Genomic DNA, 22,870 nt, shown 5'->3' on the forward strand with positions numbered 1-22,870 from the left:
CTGAGGTATTTTAGCAAATCATTTTTGGGATACGAAGAATTCAGAATTTCCAGTGAGAGTTAATGTTTGATTGGTATCACTTGCTGATCATATCGCATGAGAGTGGCCATGTTTAGACATTCAAGTGAGAATTTTGTCATGAACTTGATGAGTGCTTAAAGCCACATTTGTAACAGGAACTTTAAAACTCCTGTGGTGGGCTGGCACCCTGCGCAGGGTTTGTTCCTGCCTTGCACCCTGTGCTGGCTGGGATTGGCTCCAGCAGGACCCCGTGACCCTGTGTTAGGATATAGTGGGTTGGAGAATGAATGTCTGACTGACTTTAAAACTCATTGGCACATTCTGGAAATGAATTCATTCCACTGCCCAAATGCGAATGAATGTCACTTGGTGAAAGACAGTAATGGAAGACAAACATTTAATGGGATATCCCTCCTCATATATCTTACACCAATTAAATGGTCAGCTTGCATATGGAATGAAAGAGTACAGGCTTATTGTTTCAACTTATGTTATGTTAAACTCAGCATTAATTTGCATTAATAATAAAAATCCAGACAACTGCTGATCATCAGATGAAGAGCAAGAAACAAAAAGTATTTATCCTCACCGACTGCCCCATTTGTGCGAGACACTTCAGAATCTGACATCTGGCGTCTTACTATTTGAAATATTTAGTTATAAAGGTTGAGCCCTTTGATTTCTTCTCTTTAAAGCACTCGACATTTGGTTCGTCCATGAAGCATCATCAGTTTAAACATTGAAACTGTCTTTGCTAAATATTAATTTCTGATATATTTTGATTAGCTATTCCTATTCATTTTATACTTAATCTATTCGTTATTGATCTACTGTGCTAATGTGACCTCTACTGTACTATTTATCAAATTCATTGTCATTTTACTCTTATCAGTTCATTTTTATATTTCTACACTATTCCTGTTGTTTGTAATGTATAACAAATACTTGATTTAATTTTCATTTCTTTTCTTCTCTGCTTTGCATAGTGCTCTATATGGAAAGTAAACTTTGATTATTATCATTTCTAGTTAGTTAAAAGTAGTCTAAACAAACCTGAGTGTTGCTATTGCTCGTATCACCACTGGTAATTAATTTATGCTGAATATCCCTGAACGCCACTGTTCACATTTTCTTCTCTTCAGCATCTTAGACAGTATGCTCAGTATGTTGTCTTCTCTGAAGTACTCCTCTCCACTCGCATCAGATGTCAGATGTACGTTTTTTGACACAATATATGGCATTATGACCTTAAGGTTTAATAAATTCTTGTGAGATTATTTGAAATCTTTACTTCCCTAGCTAGAGTTTCTAATGGTTTGTTTATGAGATCATTGAATTGCTTTTGAAACTCTAAATAATTTATCTCTTGTAGCTTGATAGTAGGGTTATCACATTGATGCCAGATGTCTAAGTTATGTATTCAATTGTAGGTTCTGACAATTTCCCTCTAAGATGACATTAGGTGGTCGTTGCTGTTGAAGACTGGATTTGAGTCCTGCACCCATTCGCTTTTTCTTTACATCAGTGCATTCATAACGGCCATTCATCCCAATCAACTCATCCATCCCATTTGCCCTGAATGTTTAAAATAATATCAAGTTGAGATTTATTCCTTGTGTATGTGGTTCCTTACGTGAAGAAAACTTTCTAATATTTGTACAAGATCTGCCCTTAGCAAGTTTCCAATCATGTTCCCGTGTTCTTACTGTAGGAAAGTAAAAACTTGGGTCTACTGTACTAATTCCTTTCATAATTTGAAACTCTTTGATTATGTCCTCTCTTAATCTTTGTTGGCTTAAACTAAAAAGGTTTAACTCCTTTAATCTCAAGACAGGATATTCTCTTTGTATTTCATGTGGATTTTTATCAATATACTTCAGTTCCCTTCCATAACATTTCCACTAATAATGCTACATTTGTGAAATGTGCCCTTTGATAGCCTACCATCTCATCCAGAGTCAATTCCTTTCTTGTAGTCTGTACTGTGAGGATAGACTCCAGCCCCCTTAAACCCTAAACGTCCCTTTGGCTCACTTTATCACTTCCAAAGGGATATTGCTTACTGAGGCAGAGCCCAGTCTGAAAACATGGTGTGTCCTTGTAGTCCATCACAAGACACATTTACTCATACAAATCAATCCATAGACATATGTGCAAAACTTGCAAAATCCAAGCAGACAGTAGTACAATACAATACAATACAGTTTATTTTTGTATAGCCCAAAATAACACAGGAAGTGCCGCAATGGGCTTTAACAGGCCCTGCCTCTTGACAGCCCCCCAGCCTTGACTCTCTGAGAAGACAAGGAAAAACTCCCAAAAAAAAACCTTGTAGGGAAAAATGGAAGAAACCTTGGGAAAGTCAATTCACAGTGAGACCCCTTTCCAGGTAGGTTGGGCGTGCAGTGGGTATCAAAAGAAGGGGGTCAATACAACACAATACACAGAACAGAACAAATCCTTAATACAGCATAATAATAAAAATTTTAGATGTACTGAGCAGAATTTAACAGTAGATGATATCACATAATAAGATTTGGATATTTTTAGAGTCCTGGAGACCTCATCCATCAAGCTGCCTCCCCATTTGGCCATTCCACGGCTGAAACGTTGCTCGGCCAGCCAATCCGATGAAAGGACCCCTTTTTCCCATGATTCCTGTGATCCTCCATCAGGGATGACTTTACCACAGGCAGGCAAACAACTTGGCAGGTGAGCCGTGGCACCAATTGCCACATTTGAGTACCGAGAACAGAAACAGAATAGGTGAGGGTTAGTAACAAATTATAACAATCATGTTACTTATGTTTTAGTGCTAATAACTAACAACAGAGATGCAGTATGTACAGTTAATCATCAGCTCTAGTCAGGATATGCTAAACTGAAGTAGTGAGTCTTCAGCCGAGATTTAAAGGCTGGGACCAAAGGAGCATCTCTTATAGAAGCAGGAAGACCATTCCACAGTTTAGGGGCCCTGTAACTAAAAGCTCGACCTCCCACTGTTATTTTATTAATCCTTGGAATCCTAAGTAGACCGGCATCTTGAGATCTTAATGTGCGCTCAGGTTTGTAAGTCATGATAAGTTCAGACAAGTAAGCCAGACGTCGGCCATTTAATGCTTCATATGTTAAAAGGAGGATTTTGAAATCTGCCCTAAATTTAACCGGGAGCCAGTGTAAGGATTTAAGAACTGGAGTTATGTGTTCATATTTTCTTGTTCTTGTAATAATTCTTGCAGCCGCATTTTGGATTAACTGGAGGTTGTATAAAGAACAGTTTGGAGTCAGGTTAGGAGTCAAAACTGAGACACTGGCGCTGGCTCTACACCACTAAACCACACAAATTAAGAACAGACATATTAAATAATGAATGTATAAGTATTTGGGCTGTAGGGGTCTTCCTGTACTAACAACCCTGAACACAACTGCTAAATACACAGTTTCTGTCCAAAAAACTTGGTAATTTTGTATACACAACCTTAACAGGCTTTCATCCACATCTTTTCCACAGCAGAGTATTGTCCCTTTTCCTCTTCTACTCTCCTTCAGATGATTTTGCCCCTATGCCTCTCTCAACTTTGACTCAACATGCTGAGTACGAGAAGCTTCTTTTCAAGCTGGACCTGGAAGCACTTCCAGTACATCAGAATTACAGCTGGGAAATACTTCTACAGTAGGTCAGACGTAACCTCAAAATGACAAGGCCACCTCTCTCCAGTAGCTCCATTTAGTGGTTCTACAACACTTCTAGTATTTTGGGCTACCGACCAGGAAAGGTACCACCAGCCATCCCGGTCAAGATGCAAGCCCATCCATGCTCCTTGTTACAAAGTGTAATATTGGCTGTTAAATGTCCATTGACTGCAGACTGCCAGACAAAAGCAGCTGAGTGCACAATGTTACTAGCAGAAAGCAGGCAATAGTTCTTGCAAAATGTTGCAATCATAATCAAGAAATAATGCAACTCTTTTGTGAAAAAATACAATTCAAATTGTTTGAGTCACAGGAATAAGCTTGCTCATTCATTTAAAAATAAGTATTTGTTTGATAACTGAAAAATTTATTGTCAGCTCGTTTGCAGCTTGTTTACCCAAATCCAAACTCAATTTCTCATCTATGATTAGTATTATTAAAAAAGGCTAAAAATGAAAAATAACGTGAGACATGAAGAATGACAAGTAATGTGTGATGAGTGAAAAGTGAACAGTGATGAGTAGTAAGTGTTTCAGTAAGAACGGCAAGGGAGTAGCGATGCATGACAAATGGTGAGTAAAAAGTGACAAGTGGCTTGTGGCGAGTGACAGATGATACATGACATAGGTTAATACTGATCCTTAGAGACAAGAGAAGTGAAAAATGACAATGCCCTAAAACAGACTTCTTTTTGTGCACTTGGGGCTGCTCAGTATCTAAAATAAAAATGGACTGATGGGAGCTAATTGCTTGTCTTCTACATGCCATAGACCTCACATTAGGATGTTTGGTGGCAATAAACTGGCTTGGCATGAATGAGCGTTTACATGTGCTTGTATGCCTTGTGAAGGATTTGTGTCCTCTTCAGAGTTTGATTCCAAGAGTGTGCCCACTACTGCCAGGAAAGACCCTTCCCAATAAAGAGGGTTTGGAGAGCAACATCAATGAATGAATGATAGCTACAAAGAATGTCCATTTATGCTTTAGGTCTTATCACTGTCTGTTCTTCAGTTACTAACTTGTACTTTTTCTGCTTCTTCTCCACAGGTTGTTCACATACAGTGAATATCAGGTTTTCAGAACCCTCCTCTACTGGCTTTTTTTAAGATTGAACCCAACTGTACAGATTATGCCATCACACAGTTCCATTTTAACATATTTTATCAGGTACTGTATTGTTCAGAATGAATTTGGTGTAATAAAAAAAATTAAGAGACACCCTCTACTGAAACTAACATTCAAAAATGAAAAGCATCTGATCTGAAATGAAACCTACAATCATTAGTCATTTATTAGTTGAATTCTTATTCAAGTCTTTTTATCATTCTTAATCTGCCATTAACTCAGCTGTCAAATAACAATCCATCTATACTGGATTTAACCAAACGCTTTGGGAATTGTGAAAGATCACAGTAGTGACCTTACTGACACAGTGAGGCTCTGGGAATAATTGAGAATTAGGGAAGAGGGCATTCATCCACGGGGGTAACATCTTGCCTCATGTCTACCAGCCTACTGTAAACCGATATTGTCTTGTCTAATCAGATTAGCCATGGCGCAGCGTGTCTCCTCATTTCCAGTAAATGAGTCAGTACAGTCTGACGCTCAGGCATGATCCAAAAAGAAATGCCTCCACCAGGCTCTTCTGTTGCTGCAGGTATTTTCACAGTGTTTTTGTCTGGCTCCTTTAATGACAGAACATTCTCTTTGTTCATTTGATATTTAATATTTCTGTTTAAAATAGCCAGTAAATGTGCCAGATTTAAATCACAGTTTAATTAATCTTACAGTTTATATTAATCATATAGCTCATGTTTTCAAGAGGCCCTAAAAATATCAAGAGCTATATGGCCATCCCATCTTTGCAGACTCCGTCAGTGTTATCTCTTTTTTTGCGTAAAGTATCTTGTCATTGTGCTTGCTGTGAACAGTAATGTAACATAACATAACACAACATTCTCACACCTGCTTGATCCAAATCAGGCCACAACCCTGAAAGCATCAGAGGCAAAGCAGGAACGAACCCATTGGTAGATTGCCAGGCCATGACTGGTCCCACAATAACCTTCACATTTTTGGGATTCGGCAGAAAAAACATAGATGTGGATTAACACTATACAGATAGAAACCTGGTGTCGAATTTGTGGCTTAGACAGTGGATCAGCACTGTGCCACCTGCTGTGAAAGCTGTTATATAAAGCAGAAATTGAACAATTGAAGGAATTATCAATCTGTTGTGTGTGTGAGTAAGGCCTAGATGGGATGCAGGGACATGAAAATGTTTACTCACACACTGGCCATTAAACTGTCCACAATTATCAATAGTAAGTTTATGCAGTAAACTTTCAAGTAAACTTAGCTAAGAGCTCTCCTAAACTAGGAGACTAAGAAGCAATAACATTAGGTGCAGTACTGCCATATCATTATCAATCAATGAATTAGTAAATGTTCATTGTTAGTGGTGCAGTGTTTAGTGATGCTGCCTCACTAATCCATTGTCTCAAATCTCAATCCCAGGCCTAGTCGTTGTTTGTGTGGAGTCTGCACATTGTTCTCACGGCTGTCTGGATTGTTGGTGGTCCAGTTTTCTCCCACACCTCTAAGAAAGTGAAGGTTAGGTTCATTGGTAATTCCAAAATTGTTCTGATGTGGGTATGCAAGTGAGTGGGCACAGCAGTGAGCTGATACCACCCCCCATGTTAATTTCTGCCTTTTCCCTGGGTTTTTGGCATAGGTCCCAACACCTCCACCATCGTGAATTGAAAAAAGTGGGTTTGAGAATGGTATGTTATGCTGTCCTTCATTTTGAGCAATCTTGCAAAATGTCAAAAACCAACCATTTTAAAAATCACCTGTTTACTAGGGTTATAGTCTATCTTAGCAGCACCGGGTACCAGGCAGGAACCAACAAGTCCATCAGAGGGTACTCTGAAGCAAAATACTGAGAGAACATAAGAACAGAAGAAAAGTGGAAATGAGAACAATTCATTTAGCCCTTGCTAGCAGGTCAGTTATCTTGGAAGGAAAACCAGAACAGCATCAGAGAAGTGCACATAGACATGGTGGGTCAGTGACTATGTTCTATGTCCTTGTCATGATCCCGTGATGATCTCCTCTTAGTATGTATTTATAATAACAAGACATAACCCAGAGCTGTGCACTAGCAGGGGACCAAGATTAAGTCTAAATGTACTTGCAGTGAGCTTCTTGGAGTTGTAGATGGAGAACAAAGCTGTTTACTAACTTAGACCACCTCGTGAGCACGTCTAACAGACTTAGTATGGTGGGTAACGTTACAAAATGAACTCCGCATGCATCAGAGAGACTATTATGGACATGAACAAGCACAAATATGCCATTACAAAATCAAAACTATATTTTACATTTATATTTAGACTGAAGTATGGTTGATAATGAATCAGATATATTGGACTCAATGCCACAGAAAATGACAAATGATGCATAGAAATATATATATTGAGTAATTGAAGGACCAGCAAAATACGTCCGTGTCCGTGCCCCTAATTAAGAAATTGCTCAGTTGCCGGTTCGGAAGGTGCGCATTGAAAACTGCTGCCAGTTTCTTCCATGCTGTATTTCTTCAGAGTGTATGGAGTTATCTTTACCTGTGTGCTCCAGATCTGATTTGAAATCTCCTACAATATTTATGATATAGTGCTTCTTCTCTTCTGTGAAGTTTGTGCTGTGATGAGACATTCTTTATAAATATTGGCCCACCTCTGACTCGATATTTTATATGCTTTGGTGAATTTTGGATTATTTTGGTTACATGATGAATGACAAGTGTCCACTCTTCTATATTACCTTGGTGATTGAAAATTGAATCACAGCAAGATCAGATTAGGACCCTCACAATTCCCAGTGTGCCACATACATATATTTACACTCTATGAACATCACATATAAAAATAAAATGAGTGGGATTGGTCCATCGAGGAGATGTAGGCGTGCAGTCACTTATACATTACATATAGGGGGGACGATATAATGTCTGAGTACCTGTGTGTGTTATGCTTCAGCAGCACCAAGATGGTGTGGACCTTCAAAGAGACCAAAACGAGTTCCAAACAACCTCAAAAATACCCACTAGAGGGGTAAAACCTTCAAAGCCTGGATAGTAGTAGGGCAAATAGAGGATCTTTATAAATAAAATATTTATTTTCACTAAAATGTTCTGACACAGAAAAGAAAGCTCTGTGGAGCACAAAAGGCTAAAGGAATTGCTTGTAACAACAGAGGCAATTGAATGTGAACCAAGTCCCAATACGAAATCCAAGGCAAACTCCGATAACAGCAAAATATTCAAATATCCACAAATTTGCAATAAATGTAAGGTACAGCAAAATCACAAGAAACACTCACCACTCTGTAGCGCATTCCAATGACCCACCACCAAAAACTATGAGAAACCCTCATCTTTATAGCGCTCAGGGCAGTCCCCATTAGTGATGAGCTGGTGGTTTCAACTCTTGGGAAGCCACCAACAAAACGCAAGGCATATAACAAAAGCGTAGAGATGAAATCAAAAATGAGTATGTGACAGAACCACTAGGGGACATACCAGCCTCCTAACCTGACACAGACGGCACACTTATAAAGACACAAATATTTTTTATTTTTCTTCACCTCGTAAGAAATGCCTTCCTCGTTTCCCACAGGCAAAACACAGTCCAAAGCACTAAGACACAATACACAAATCCTTCTTCCTTCTTTTTCTCTTTTCTCCTCCACTCCTCATCGGCAAGCTTCATCTCCTTCCTCCTGTGCCTGCTGGTCCCTTATATAGGTCACCCGGAAGTGCTTAAGGTGCCTATTGACCTGCTTCCGGCAGCACTTCCGGGTGTTGCAGAAGAACCGCCCATATGGGCTCAGGAATAGTTGCAGCACACCCTAGCAGCACCCCCAGATCCCAACAAACGCCAATTCCCATGAAGCCCTGCAGGAGTCCAAGGTACCACTGCCATCCTGGGGTGTTTGCCAGAGCATTCCAGGGGAGGTGATGCTCTGTCCACACTTGCTTCCTCGGTCCTTCCAAGGCAGAGGTGTCCCAGCCAGATCATGAAAAGTAACATTACCAGAATTAAATAACTCAAAAATAAACATAAAGGACATATAGAAGGATTTGAACCTCAGCCAGGGGAGGAACCCTGGCTGAGATATAACAGTGTGTGGAAGAGAGCAAAGTAAAAACAGAAACAGAAAAATGTAGGCCTTACTTTTTTCTCACATATGTCAAAGCTTTTTGATGGCCGGGACCCCCAGGTCACCCTGATGGCAGATCTTCCCATGAGTTACAGAGGGAGACATTCATGCTTCAGATGAATGTGTAGGCGGCACGGTGGTGCTGCTGCCTTGCAGTTAGGAGACCTGGGTTCGCTTCCCAGGTCCTCCCTGCGTAGAGTTTGCATGTTCTCCCCGTGTCTGCGTGGGTTTCCTCCCACAGTTGAAAGACATGCAGGTTAGGTGCATTGGCGATCCTAAATTGTCCCTAGTGTGCTTGGTGTCTATGTGTGTGTGTGTGCACCCTTCGGTGGGCTGGCGCCCTGCCCAGGGTTTGTTTCCTGCCTTGCACCCTGTGTTGGCTGGGATTGGTTCCAGCAGACCCCCGTGACCCTGTAGATAGGATATAGCAGGTTGGGTAATGGATGGATGGATGTGTATCCCTTGCCATCATTACTTTCCATATAAGGATTTCTGGGCCTTTTCAGATGTTCCTGCTGAATAACATTTACAATAACAACAGCTGATCTAATGTACATAAACAACTGCATTTATTTTTATTAAATTTACAAGAGGGTTTCCTTTTTTCCGTGGGCTCTGTTTCTTTAAATCAAGAGGAATGTGTAGTGGCATGTCATTAATTTAGAGAGAGCAAGACATTCATTGCCAGCACACCTCCATTTGCTGGCAATCAGACAGCAGGCTGAGCAAAGCGAGGAGAAATGTGAAACAAAAATAAGACTAGCTGTGGATTAATTAAACTTGGGGCTGATCTTGTTCTGCTGTTCACTGAGACAGCACTTAGACCTGAAGAACCCCTCTTCTTAAAGCTGTACTACATGTCCTGGTCTTGCACCACTGATAGTGCGGTACTATCTCAGGTACACTGCAACTGACCTGGTGTGTCCAGCAAGGAGCTTAACGCATTGACCAGACTCAGTGCTGAGAAATGCAACTTGGAGATAATTAATTGAAAATAAATAATTGTATACTTAACTTGTACTAAATAATCTGTCAGCATACAAATTCACAGTTTGATTATGCCAGGATGACCCCTAAGAAAAGTGAATGAACACAGCAGTTGGCTGAGGTGCTCTTGGTACTCCATCCATTATGTTCTCTGGGTGCTGTTGTAGTGTGCAAAAGTTTGGAGGGTGGAAGGTTATGAAGGGCCTCAATTCAAAACTCCTGTGGTTGAACAGGTCAGCAGCCATGGGGTCTGCAGTTGTGGGGTCACCTTTTGAACTTTCAGGTAATATTATCTTGATGCAACAAATGAGTCAGTGTCTTAACTAGGTGCTTCATTCCTCCATGATAGAAACACAAAGGACTTTATCAGCATGACTCATGGCAGAACCCAAGAAATATGTTCTCATAGTGTAATAATGAAAACAAAAGCAAGAATGTATAATAAAAAATGAAAGTTCGCAAAAAGTCAGTAGAAATGGTACATGAAAGAAAAATATTTCATAACCGTGTTACATGAGTGCAAAGCTTATAAACACACAGACCACAGTGACATATAAATATTAATCATCTTTATGGCTGCTTGCACATGCTGTGAATGACTGAACTAGCCCTGATGAGACAGCAGTACTAGCTTTCTGACCATCATGCCATGCAATTCCAGCCTTTGCCATTTTCTCTAGCTCACATATTATAAAAAAAATAAAATAAATCTGGACAGCTTGAGTCAGGTTTCAATATGCACTAAGTAACAACTGGATTGCATGGTGGCACAGCAGGTTAAACAGTGTTTGCCCTCCATTTAATTTTAAGGTGAGGTCTGGCATTCACATTTTCTTTTTGTGTTTAAGCTTCTGCCCTCAATCCATAAACCCACTTTTAGCTTGACTGATGAACTGAACTGTTTAGAATAAGTGTGGGTACAAGAGCATGAACCCACTTTTAGCTTGACTGATGAACTGAACTGTTTAGAATAAGTGTGGGTACAAGAGCATGACCTTCCGTGGACTATTGCACCATCTTGTGCCAATTCCTGCCTTGTATCCATTGATAATAATTAATTACATTTATGTAGCACTTTTCTAACCTACTCAAAGCACTTTTAAATAGACAGTGGAGAACCACTTCAACTAGAACTAGTATGAAGCAGATGATGTGATGAAAGCCATTCTTATGCCAGTTTGCTCACCACACATTAGCTATTAGGTGGTGAAGGGACGAGACAGCTAGTTAGCCAGTAAAGGACAGGGGATAATTAGGATGCCAGAATGACCAGGTTATGGTGGATAATTTAGCCAGGACATTGGGGGTACATCCTATTCTTTTCAAAACATTCCCAGGGATCGTTTATGATCACAAAGAGTCAGGAACTCAGAATTATGTCTCATATGAAGGATGGAGCCAGTGTTTTCCTGTCACTACATTAGGATCCACACACAGACCACAGGGTAAGCACCTTCTGATGGCCTAACCAACACCTTTTCCAGCTGTTTCTATATGATCTCCAATCCAAGTACTGGCCTGGCCCCAACTTGCGTACCTTCAGATGGATTACCTACTCTGATGTGCAGGTTGTGTGGCTGCTGGTTGAGATACTTCCCTACAACCGTGAATAGAAAAAAGTAGTTATAGAATATAAAGTGAACATGAGGGCACCATGTTGGTATAGTGATTATCACTGCAGCCTCATAGCTTCCCCAGGCTAAGCTTTAAATATCTGTCTGTCTATGGGAGTTTGCATGTTCTCCTTGTGTCTGTGTGATTTTTTCTTTCCTAGTCCTCAAATTTTCATTCAGCATAGCAAAGGCGTGCAGGTTAGGCTGACTGATGATTTTTAAGCTTTTTTATTTGATTATATCTAGGTGTACCCTTCTGTAGCCTTGTGCCACATCCATTTTGCATGTGCTCCCAGGATGCTAAGCTGGATTAACCCACTTTGAATATGGTTGAATGGATAAAACAGAGGTGTCTCTTGCCTTGAAAGCTGACACTAAAAATGAGCCCAGGAGCCTCATGACTGACGGTGACGCATATGATTTGCCTCACTTACATAGCAATGTGCGACCTGATGTTTATTTGCCTTCCATTATTGCACTTGTGAAGCTAATGACACGAGAGAAGGTGTCTCCTGTTATTACGCAGTATATTGTCGTCAGGTCTGATGTTTTGCTAATTAAGCTGAAAGTTGCACTTGCTCATAGCTTTAATGATCTATTATCACACAATCGGTGATGTAATCAAGTTAAATGTTCCGTGCCCATTTCATATAAATTTTATTTGACCTTGGAAGAGACATGGGTTTCAGCTTATAGTAAAATCCATTACTGTGAATGAGGTTACACATTTTTAAAAAGAAAATGATTGAAAACACAACGAACAGCCGCCACAGGATTCAGCAGCACAAAGTAAAAAGAGCCCTGAGTGTCTCAGAACATGCAGCTGAATGCCACGGATTATCAGCAATGATCTTCTTGTTTTTGTAGACATGCAACCTTTGCTAAAACTGTCCATTTGCTATAATACTCGTCCTTTGTTTTAATTGCTGTGCAAAAAATTACGCCTTTCCTGCAGACTGCTGTTTTTCTTTCAATTTACAATTGATAATGTCTGTTCATTTCATAGCTCTCGTCTGTGCACAGGCCTTTAGCTCATTTTTCCAGGCAGATTGCGGGCTGCATTTGGAACAGATGGGTCAGGCTAGTTTGTTTTTATGTTCCCGAGAAATTCAGTTCTGTGTGAGTCAGTCAGCTGCATTAAAATTTTGGCATTCAGCTTCTATAGGATTAAACTTGTGAGTGCTGGGGTGTAAAGACAGGAAATGTGTTATGAGAAAAAGGGGGCGGATGTGTGATTAATTTTTTTTTTAGATTCAACATCATTCTGAGGAAAATGAGAAGGCAAATGCGCCTCTTATTAGTCACCATAAAACTCATTTGAAAACTCTCATCTAGAGAAAGCATTTAGGCCTTTATTATTTATTTATTATGCCTGAAGTGCATCAAATCTTCATGCTTACCACTCATTATATTTGTGATGAATCCATTAGTAGCACTCGTATTATCTTAGTGCTGCGTGTTTATGCTCTGCAGATCAGACAGATTGTATTGCACATCTAATACTCTCTGAATTGGGCGTTTCATGCATTAAGTAAATTACTGACGTCCAGTTTTCCTCTCGCATGTTTACTTTTGTAGCTCTTTAAAATGTATGTGCATTATTTTGTTTGAGAGTCTGGTGCACTTGAGCTAAGCCTGATCACTATTCATGCAATATATTTTAAAAATATATTTTTTTTCTATATAGGGCACTGCCTTTTGCTGCCAAGATCATGCCAGAGGTCTAAATATGTAATTGTGGTTATGACGTTTTTAGAGGGTCCTGTTAAAAGAACCACTGCAGCCACAAATGATGTGATAATTTTCTAAGTTTAAGCCGCGCTGTTAAAATGAAGAGAAGTGGAAGGTTTGACTAACCAGCATTAATGACACTACTGTGAAGCATAAAGAAACACATTTTTCTCATGCAATAATATTTTTATCGACTTGCAATTCTGTTTCTTTGTGTCTGCCTGGTTTTTTAAAAAAGACAAAAAGTAAATACATACTGAGATGCCCATGTTGCGTGCAGATCCTTTCTTACACCTGGACATCGATAGTTATGTATCAAGCTGGTCTAGTGCAATGAAGACTCAAACAAGCAAAGGTTGGTGCCTTATTTGAAACCAGCGTCCGACAATCAAGTGCAGTGTAGTTTAAGAAATAAATAAATAATCCTCATATTAAAAAAAGTGTCTGTGTCCAGGTTAAAATCCATCAATGAATAATTCCATAAAAAGGTAAAAAGCAAGAATAAAAATCCTGTCAGGATCAGTGCATTAAAAATCACAAGCCTCAGTGTATCCTTCAACCTCATCTCAAATCCTCAACCTCTGCTCAGCCAATGGGGATGCATATTGGCAAGCATGGTCAACCCTCTTCGGCTCATGTCCCCACCACCATGCCTTGGCATCTGTGGGAACCCTGCATGCCCTGATCCCTTATCCCACCACCATGCTTTGGTGATCAGCCACTCCTGCTCCAATCCATTGCTCAGTGGGAGTGACCCTGCCCATGAAGTGCCACTGCTCCATCCAGGGCTTCCCTGACCACCATGCCTCCTCTTGATTGCACTGGCTTCACCACAATCCTGGCAACTTCTCCATTTTGCCCCCTGTCTTTCTCTCCTTCTGTTTCACTCCCAGCTCTCCTGCTCAAGCTCCTTTTGTATTCTCATGGGTGCAGGTGCTTTGGTTACGACCCATGGAGCATCAGTGAGCCACAATTTAGCTGATCACACCTGCATTTTAACAAGTAATCAGCTCGCCTCCCCACTGAACACCAGCCAAACATCAAGAGAGCCTAAGTCACACTGTTAAAATCCTGCACTGCAACGGACCTCTAACACACTATACCACTTATACATACATTTTTAATCCTGCTTAATCCAGTAGGCGGAGTGGTGGCTCTGAGGTAGGGATCTGCAAGGAAGGTTGTGGGTTCAAGTCCCTTGAATGCCAGAAGTGACTCTACTTCGTTGGGCACTTGACCAAGGCCCTTAACCTGCAATTGCTCCATCCTGGGTATGATGTTAATCTGCATCCATCCCTGCAAGTAGGCCCTTCAACCTGAAGGGAAAAGCCTGGGGGTTGGTGGCAGAATTGGCACTCCAGCCACCATTAAAAACCTCTCACTGTTCCATTCCATCTGTTGCATGGCTGCACTCGGGTCCTAATCTGGGATCCTGAGTTGGTTTGTCATGTGCTATATCAGCATGTGCTCCTCATCTCTCCTCCTCTTAATCCCGTTGAAGGTCTTGTTAGCACAGGTCATAGGTGAGAAACAACCTTAATGGAGCACCAGTCCATTAAAGGGCTCATTCATGCCAGGTGTATAATTAAAAGTCACGAAATAATGCAATGCTAGTCATTGCAGGGTTCTGGTAACAGTCTTTTTGGAGGCTGCACATTCTCCCAGTGTGTTAATGGGATATTTTTCCAGAAATTTAGTTTTTCTCCCACATCCCAAAGACATGGGGTCTTGGTTAATTAATTAATTAATTTGATTTAATGTGGAAGTTTGTGTGAAAGTTTCCTGTGGTGGACTAGTGGCCCATCTATAGCGGGTTCCTGCTTTGTGTCTGACGTTACTAGAATGGGCTTTGGTCCATTGTGACCCAGAATTGGAGTAACCAGGTCTGAGAATATTTGGTAATGTTGTGCACAGTAGTAATTTATATTCTTTATGTAAATATTAAAATAATTCACAGAAATTCTGCAGGGAGAAGAAGGTTTGTTCTTTGTAAGCATAACTAAAGAGGACACTGCCTCACTCACCCCTAAATCAGTGAGGAAAGGAGACTTGAGTGACAGAAAGCAACCTGACACTTAACTAGATTATTACTGCTGACTTAAATTCTCAAAAATTAACAATTATAGTAGGCACATGTTGTGATCACAGCTTAAAGAGCTGGGCAGTTCCAGTGAGGAACTAAACCAGAAGAAGAAAAATGATAAAAAAAAGAGCAGGATTAGTAGTCATCAGAGGGATATAGGCAAGGGTGAAAAATACCAGAAAAGACTGCAAACATGAAGTCAAAATGAAAATAAAAAACCCAGAATGTCAGAAGTCATATTTGTAACAAAATGTCAAATCCAGACTAGAAGATCAATGACGTAACCTCCAAAAAAAAAAATCAAACCGCAAGTCTTTTTAGAATTATCAAAAGGGAGGATAATGAAAGTAGTGTGCCGCTATCTTTTATAGGTGGGGAGCAATGACTCAGCATGTCACATGACCCCCACTTGACATGACCAGCAATAACGGTTTCCTTGTAGAGACACTCACAAAATGTTAATACTTTACTTGCAAATTAAAATATGCATCTATATGTTACATAATGAGGTCATCATGATAACAAGAAAAAAAAAGAAACACCAGGATAAACAACCCAAAAAGTGAGAGGTGAATTTTAGTGGGAGTGAGAGTAGGCTGTCGTCTTTTCAAACACAGTGTGAACAAATTTCACAAGGATCACACCTCTGGCTTTTGTTAAGTACCAGTTCTTTATTTGGTTTTGTTTTGTTTTTCTTTTCTTTTAAAACTGCTCTTTTTAGACTCCATCACTTTAACTGCCATAGAGCAGTGGTTCTCAAAGTATGGTCCATGTGAATGTGCCAGGTGATTCATGGGTTGACCTAGTCATCTTTCTTAGAAGGATCTTCTTATTGATAGGGACAGATGAAATGACTTCAAGATACTGACCACTATGCACCCTTCTGACTTTCTGGAAGATGATAACATATTTATTTCTAAACTACATCTTTCTTTGTACTCTGAGCCAGCACGTTCGCTCATCGAGTGATAATCTGAGAATTAGTTTGCATTATAGAAAGTAGTAGTGCGAGTTTGACAGTAGTCCATTTATGCTAGGTTTTTGTTGTCTGTCTTAGGGCTTCCAATAAAGGCATAACAGTGGCAATAGCATGGGTACTTTATTAACTTCATTAATCCTCAGAGAAAGTGCAGGGTTACAGTAGCAGACAAATTGGTACAAAGATATGTATTTTAAAAAGAATTATCTATATACAATAAGGATATTACAAAGTGTAAGTATATAATGTAAAGTGAATATACCTTCATATAGCCTCATCAGTTACAATTTCACAGTATAAATGTTATACAGTATGTCAATCATTGGCAACTGACTGTTAAAAAGGGCACTGGAAAATCTCCATAACCCTTCATCACACAGAAAACAATAATCCCTGAGGCATGGAGTGGCTCATTTTACAGTCTGATGGCTAAGGACAGGAATGACTTTACATGGTGGACCTTTGTTTAGCCAAGACCACATATAGAGGGTGAGAGCCATTGACCAGAGTAATATGCAGCTTCCTTAGTGACCTCTCTTCCACAACTTTCTCCATTCCTGACTGAGACAGCCTTTTAAAATCAGTTAGTTTATTCTGCTTTTATTCCATTGTCCCAGCACAGTACCACATAGAAGATGGCACTGGGCATTACAGACTGGTAGAGAACATGTAAGAGTGGCCTTCATACACCAAATTACGTCAACTTGCTTAGGAAATAATGGCGACTCTTACACTTCTTGTATACAGCATTCGTGTTGGCACTCCACTCAAGCCTTTCATTCAGGTGCAGTCCAAGGGATTCCTCACCACATTGATGAGAACCAAGGGCAGGGTGGACTTGACCCTCCTGAAGTCTACAATCATCTCTTTTGTCTTGTTGAGCTGCAGATGGTTATATTTGTATCCTTCAACAAAGCTTTTCACTAGTGTCACTCTCCTGTCCACAAGTGACCCACCAAATATGGCTGTGCTGTTAGAATAGAAGCACCTTTGATAAGCAGCCCCGTTCAGGTTTACAAATTCTAAATCAGTTATCTGAGTTTGTGAGTCTACTCTTCTATATGAGTATATGCAGAGTATATTCAGAAAACATAAATGTTATAATTGTAATGCACAGAATTTATGGTAATGATTGGCTGTCAAGCACAGGTAGTTCTTTATACTGTATTTTTGACACACAGTTCTCAGGCTTACCTTGTTCTCATTGCTAATGGAAAAACAGCATAATACTTCAGTGAGAGTAAGTGAATTTTGAGGGCATATACCCTGGTTTTAACATGGACCACAGTTTCAGTTTGATTTTTATGATCAGACATTTTAGCCAACCTATAAATGTCTGTGACTTAAGGAACTGAATCTCCTGCTAACAGTCAGTCCTTTGTTATACAAGAACCAATGTCTACCATGAAGAAAATGGAACACAGCAGAAACAGAACTAAGATGTCCGTCCCTTCAATTACTTTCAAAGGATAAAGAATTTGATTGTTTTACTTAACATGGATCTGCTGTGGATCTGTGTCCGATAAGATTAAGGCTTTCCAATTTGCCATAAAAATGAATGTTTCCCAGACAATCCAACTGGATCTCATTATCAAATGTGATTCATTTGCTTCAGGTTCATGGGGAGGGAGCCTTTCTCTGTTTCTCAAATAGGGCATTCTACTGTATAATTGATTTGATCTTTCTCTGTGAATTTTGCGTGGGTACTTATTAGGTAGTCATACAGCAAACTTAAGTAATATGTGCATATTACTAAATTATTAAGAGCACTCTTGTATTCTTTTATAAGATGAATATAAGCTTCAAATCGTCTAAAGTGGGGTTTCTCTCTGTTCAGTGTAAACACAAAGTTAATATGTGTACATAATATACAGATCCTAACTCTTATTTTATTTTTTGTAGCTTGTCAAAGGGCGCAGCTTTCCTTGAGAGAGATGTTGGCAAGAAGTACATTCCTCTTTTCCAGTGTTTGCGTCTTTATGGAATCATGGATAGTAAGTAATCACCATGATACATTATGTGCAATGTCATGTTTCTTTAGCCCATGAAAAGTGCAAAGTCTAAATTCTGTAGCCATTGAAATGAATACATGGAAATAAGCAAGAGGGTCGTGTCACTTTTGAGATTAGCAAATATTCTAACTAAACGAAGTGGCACTAGGAAATAAAGTCTAAAATGTGCAATAGTCAAAATCCAGAGAGCTAAAAATACCTAAGCCAAAATGCTAATCAAAACCATTAATACAGAACCGTGAAACTCAAAAAAGAAAATTGCTAACAACACTACTATGAATAGTATTTACCAAAAAAATAAATCAAGACTGAAACTCACCACCATCTCGAATAGCCTCTGGTAAATCACATCATGCCTCATCGCTTGTGACAATCATGTGGTGACAACATTGCATTGCTGCTACAAAGAAACAGGACAACATGCAAAATGGTGGCAACTGTGACTTCAAACCAGAATGGTTTGTGCAATAAGTACCAACACTTTTGACTACTGATTTCTTATTCCTAAACAAAGTTAGGAAAGCTCCTTGATTAAATTATTATAATTTTAGTCTAAGGGTGATTGGCAAATCTAAGAGTGCTCTATGATCTTTTGAAGGAGCTATAAAGGGTATTTAATTTTACATTAAGATGGAATCAGAAGACGGTCAAAAGTGGTAAGATAAGGTTTGGTAACAGAGACTTGGACATGAGACAAAAATCCTAAGTAGACAATCATAACGAGAATGTCAGAAACCAAAAAGTGAATAGCGTCAAACCCAGAACATTATGTGTAAATCTTAGTTGAGGGGCAAAAAGGAGTTCAAAGCCAAGGCTCAAACAAAAAAGCTAAGTATTAGGTTGTATGCACTAGGACGATGAACTCTCCGTGTTGCTGGCTTATGTGTTGTTCTCCTTTCCTTCTGCCTCCAGCTGAGTCTTGTCCGCTGCTTCTTCGCTCTCCACGAGGTAAGGCAGCAGGCTCCTTTTATAATGGATCCGGAATGGCTTCCGGTGACCCAGCATAACTTGTCAGAAACACTTCTGTTTGATAACCAGGTCAGTTCTTCCCCAACAGTGCCCTCTTGCTGCACCCAGGGACCAGTTCGCAGGAACTCCTGCGAATGTCCAACCTGGGATTCCTCCAGTGGACTACTGCCACCTAACATATAGGGGAATGAAACTGCTCCTGGCATTCTGGCTTCTGCTTGTCCATCCCTTAGCATCTTCCATCTTGGTAAAGCTCATGTTGTCATCCAGTCAGGATGTCCATCTCTCCTGCATGGCACTTACAATATTTAGTTGCTGGTGCCTATTTGATGCACATTCTTTTAGTTCCTCCAAGTTACCCCAAGCTGTAGATTTGCAGATTTCGGAGAAACTCATCCACTGTCATGTAACGAAAGGTGTGAATCCTAACAACCTACCGAATTCCACGAAAAACAAAATTCTATTTTTCTATCTCATCAGAATAGCACTGCAGATTACTGTGGCAGCAGTGAGATGTTTGTTTTCTTCTTGTCATTGCTATCAAACCACAATTTTGCACTTAATCCCAGCAGGAGCAAACTTCTGTTGTGCATCAACTGGTACTGATATGCAGTTGGCTGGACCAGCAACATTGGTATGTGCAGCAGTGAATTCCAGAGAAATCTGATTTGCAAAATGGAACCTTCAGTACGCTAAAAGACAGCTTTCAACTGTAAGAGTTATCTTTACAAAATTTCCTCATTTTGCCTCAGAGGACTTTTTTTTCTCAGAATTTAGCAATAAACAAAAGAACTACTATGGGATCGCCCATACACTCAAAACCACACAGCAAGGAAACTGAGCTGTAGCTTATCATTTTTATTCAAATATGAAGCTAAAATAGGAAGCCAATGCAAATATCATTAAAAGTTTAGTTTGTATGTCAAAACCTTAACAGTCTGCATCAACCTGAGACAGATTTAATAATATTTTTGAAATTCGACTGGCACTATGATCAGGATTGGTTCCTCACATAAAGCCAATACAGCTGAACAGCCTCTAGCTTGAGCAAACCATGAATTGGAATAAGCAGATTAGAACTCAGATTGAGGAATATATGAAATGAAACTGGCACTTCATCCATGATTATCTCATGTCTTGCACCAGATCTTACTGAGATGGCACTCAGTGACCCTGAACTGGAATCATCAGGTTAGAGAAGGATTGATTAAAAGACTTGAAGGAACAGTAGCACAACCTCGAAGGCCAGGATTCTGTTCACAGCCCAGTGTCTCTCTGTATGCAATTTATATGTTTATCTTGTGCTCACCTGGCTTCTCACCTGCTTTCCAAAAACATGCATGTAAAATGACATGATGTACACAGTATGTGGGCTTTCCACCAGAACAGATTCTTTGTGGCTGTACCTGTCTACTGTGCTCTGCCATATTGATGCCCATTCAGCCCTGTGAATACATGCATAATCTTTCCAGTAATAATTTATCCAGAATCCTTTTCTCAAGTACAAGTTTGATTTGTCAAATTCACCCATTCATCCATTATTGAAGCAGTTTAATATACTCCAGGCTATATGGTATCAGAGACTTAGCATATTTTAAACATTAAATAAAAAGGCTTCTTGTAAGAAGTGTAGTTGTATGTTCTCCACATGTCTCTGTGGGTTTTCTTTCAGGTACTCTGATTTCCTCCTACGTCCCACTCCTCTTAGTCTTGTCCAGTGGTGGTTGGGTGGCCTTGAAAACCCTGCAGATTTTCTTTTGTTTTTTGTAATTCCATCCTATTTGTTTTTTGTTTTGTTTTTTCTGTCCTCTTGGCCTTACCACTGGACTCAACCTTAGAGACTTACCACATGTCATTTTATATAAGGAAGCAACTACTCTACTTGGTATATATATAGTTTTGCATTTGGCTATGGTCAGTGTCACTACTGGTAGCATGAGGCGATACCTGGATCTTACAGAGGTTGCACAGGTAGTCCAACCTCTCTAGGATGGCACATCAATACGTGTCATTGTCAGAAGGTTTACTGTGTCTCCCAGCACAGTCTCAAGGGCATGGAGGAGATTTCAGGAGACAGGCGGTTACTCTAGAAGAGCTGGGAAGGGCTGTAGAAGGTCCTTAACCCATCATCAGGACCAGTATCTGCTTCTTTGGGCAGGGAGGGACAGGATGAGCACTGCCAGAGCCCGATACAATGACCTCCAGTAGGCCACTAGTGTGAATGTCTCTGACCAAACAATCAGAAACAGACTTCATGAGGGTGGCATGAGGGCCCAACATCCTCTAGTGGGCTCTGTGCTCATTGCCCACCACCATGGAGCTTGATTGGCATTTGCCATAGAATATCTGAATTGGCAGGTCCACCAATGGCACCCTGTGTTTTCCACAGATGAGAGCAGGTTCACTCTGAACACACGTGACAGATGTGAAAGGGTCTGGAGAAGCCGGGGAGAACATTATGCTGCCTGTAACATTGTTCAGCATGACTGGTTTGGTGGTGGGTCAGTGATGGTCTGGTGAGGCATATGGAGGGACGCATAGACCTCTACAGTCTAGGCAATCTCACCTTGAATGCCATTAGGTATCGGGATGAAATCCGTGGACCCACTGTCAGACCCTATGCTGGTGCAGTGGGTCCTTGGTTCCTCCTGGTGCACGACAATGTCTGGCCTCATGTGGTGAGAGTATGCAGGCAGTTCCTGAAGGATGAAGGAATTGATACCATTGACTGGCCCCCACACTTGCCTGACCTAAATCCAATAGATTACATCTAGGACATTACTGTATGTTTCGGACAATTCCGACGCCACAGATCCGCCAGGACACCATCCATCATCTCATTAGATGCATGCCCCGATGTTGTCAGGCATCCATACAAGCACATGGGAGTCATACAAACTACTGAGTACGATTTTGAGTTGCTGCAATGAAATTTCGGCTAAGTGGATTAGCCTGCCACACCATTTTTTCACTTTGATTTTTGGGGTGTCTTTGAATTCAGCCCTCTGTAGGTTGATAATTTTAATTTTCATCAAACGACGTGGCATCCTTTCATTCCTATCACATTACCAATCCATAACAGTATAGATATCCAGCATGATTTTTTTCCCCATTGAGATCTGATGTGTTTTCAAAATGTTGCTTTAATTTATTTGAGTATATATCCTTCTATATAAAAGCGGTCGGGATTTTCCTTCCGTCCCGTGAGTGCTACGCAGGCGCAGAGTTTCACACACGCCCTGTCCATTTTGCAATGCACGATGGGATTTGTAGTTTCGTTTTTCCAGGTAAAAGATGATTTTCTACTCCAGACTGTGTGATATCTTCTTCTTCTTTCTTACTATATAAAAGCGGTCGGGATTGTCCTTCCGTCCCGTGAGTGGAAAGCGTGACGGTATTCCGCTTATCACAGACTTACTACTTGCAGCTTGCGGTACGAAGCGACATGATGTTAGCAGAGCTCTGGTTCTCCCATCGTTCCCTTGCTTTTGTGCACGATGCGCTGGAAAAATAGACAAAATTATGTCTCTGGAAATAATTAATGTTGATGGACTACAAA

General features: G+C 40.3%; 1 protein-coding gene across 1 annotated transcript in view; it reads left to right on the forward strand.

Annotated features, from left to right (window-relative positions):
• btbd16 (BTB (POZ) domain containing 16) overlaps positions 1 to 22,870 on the forward strand; it is a 195,675-nt gene that overhangs the window by 130,704 nt on the left and 42,101 nt on the right. The window contains exons 11-12 of the mRNA XM_039769245.1: positions 4,762 to 4,881; positions 18,233 to 18,324. Of these exons, the coding sequence (XP_039625179.1) occupies positions 4,762 to 4,881; positions 18,233 to 18,324 (212 nt within the window). The remainder of the gene's footprint in view (positions 1 to 4,761; positions 4,882 to 18,232; positions 18,325 to 22,870) is intronic.

This window comes from Polypterus senegalus, chromosome 1 (genome assembly GCF_016835505.1).
Source record: "Polypterus senegalus isolate Bchr_013 chromosome 1, ASM1683550v1, whole genome shotgun sequence".
NCBI classification, from domain to species: Eukaryota; Metazoa; Chordata; class Cladistia; order Polypteriformes; family Polypteridae; genus Polypterus; species Polypterus senegalus.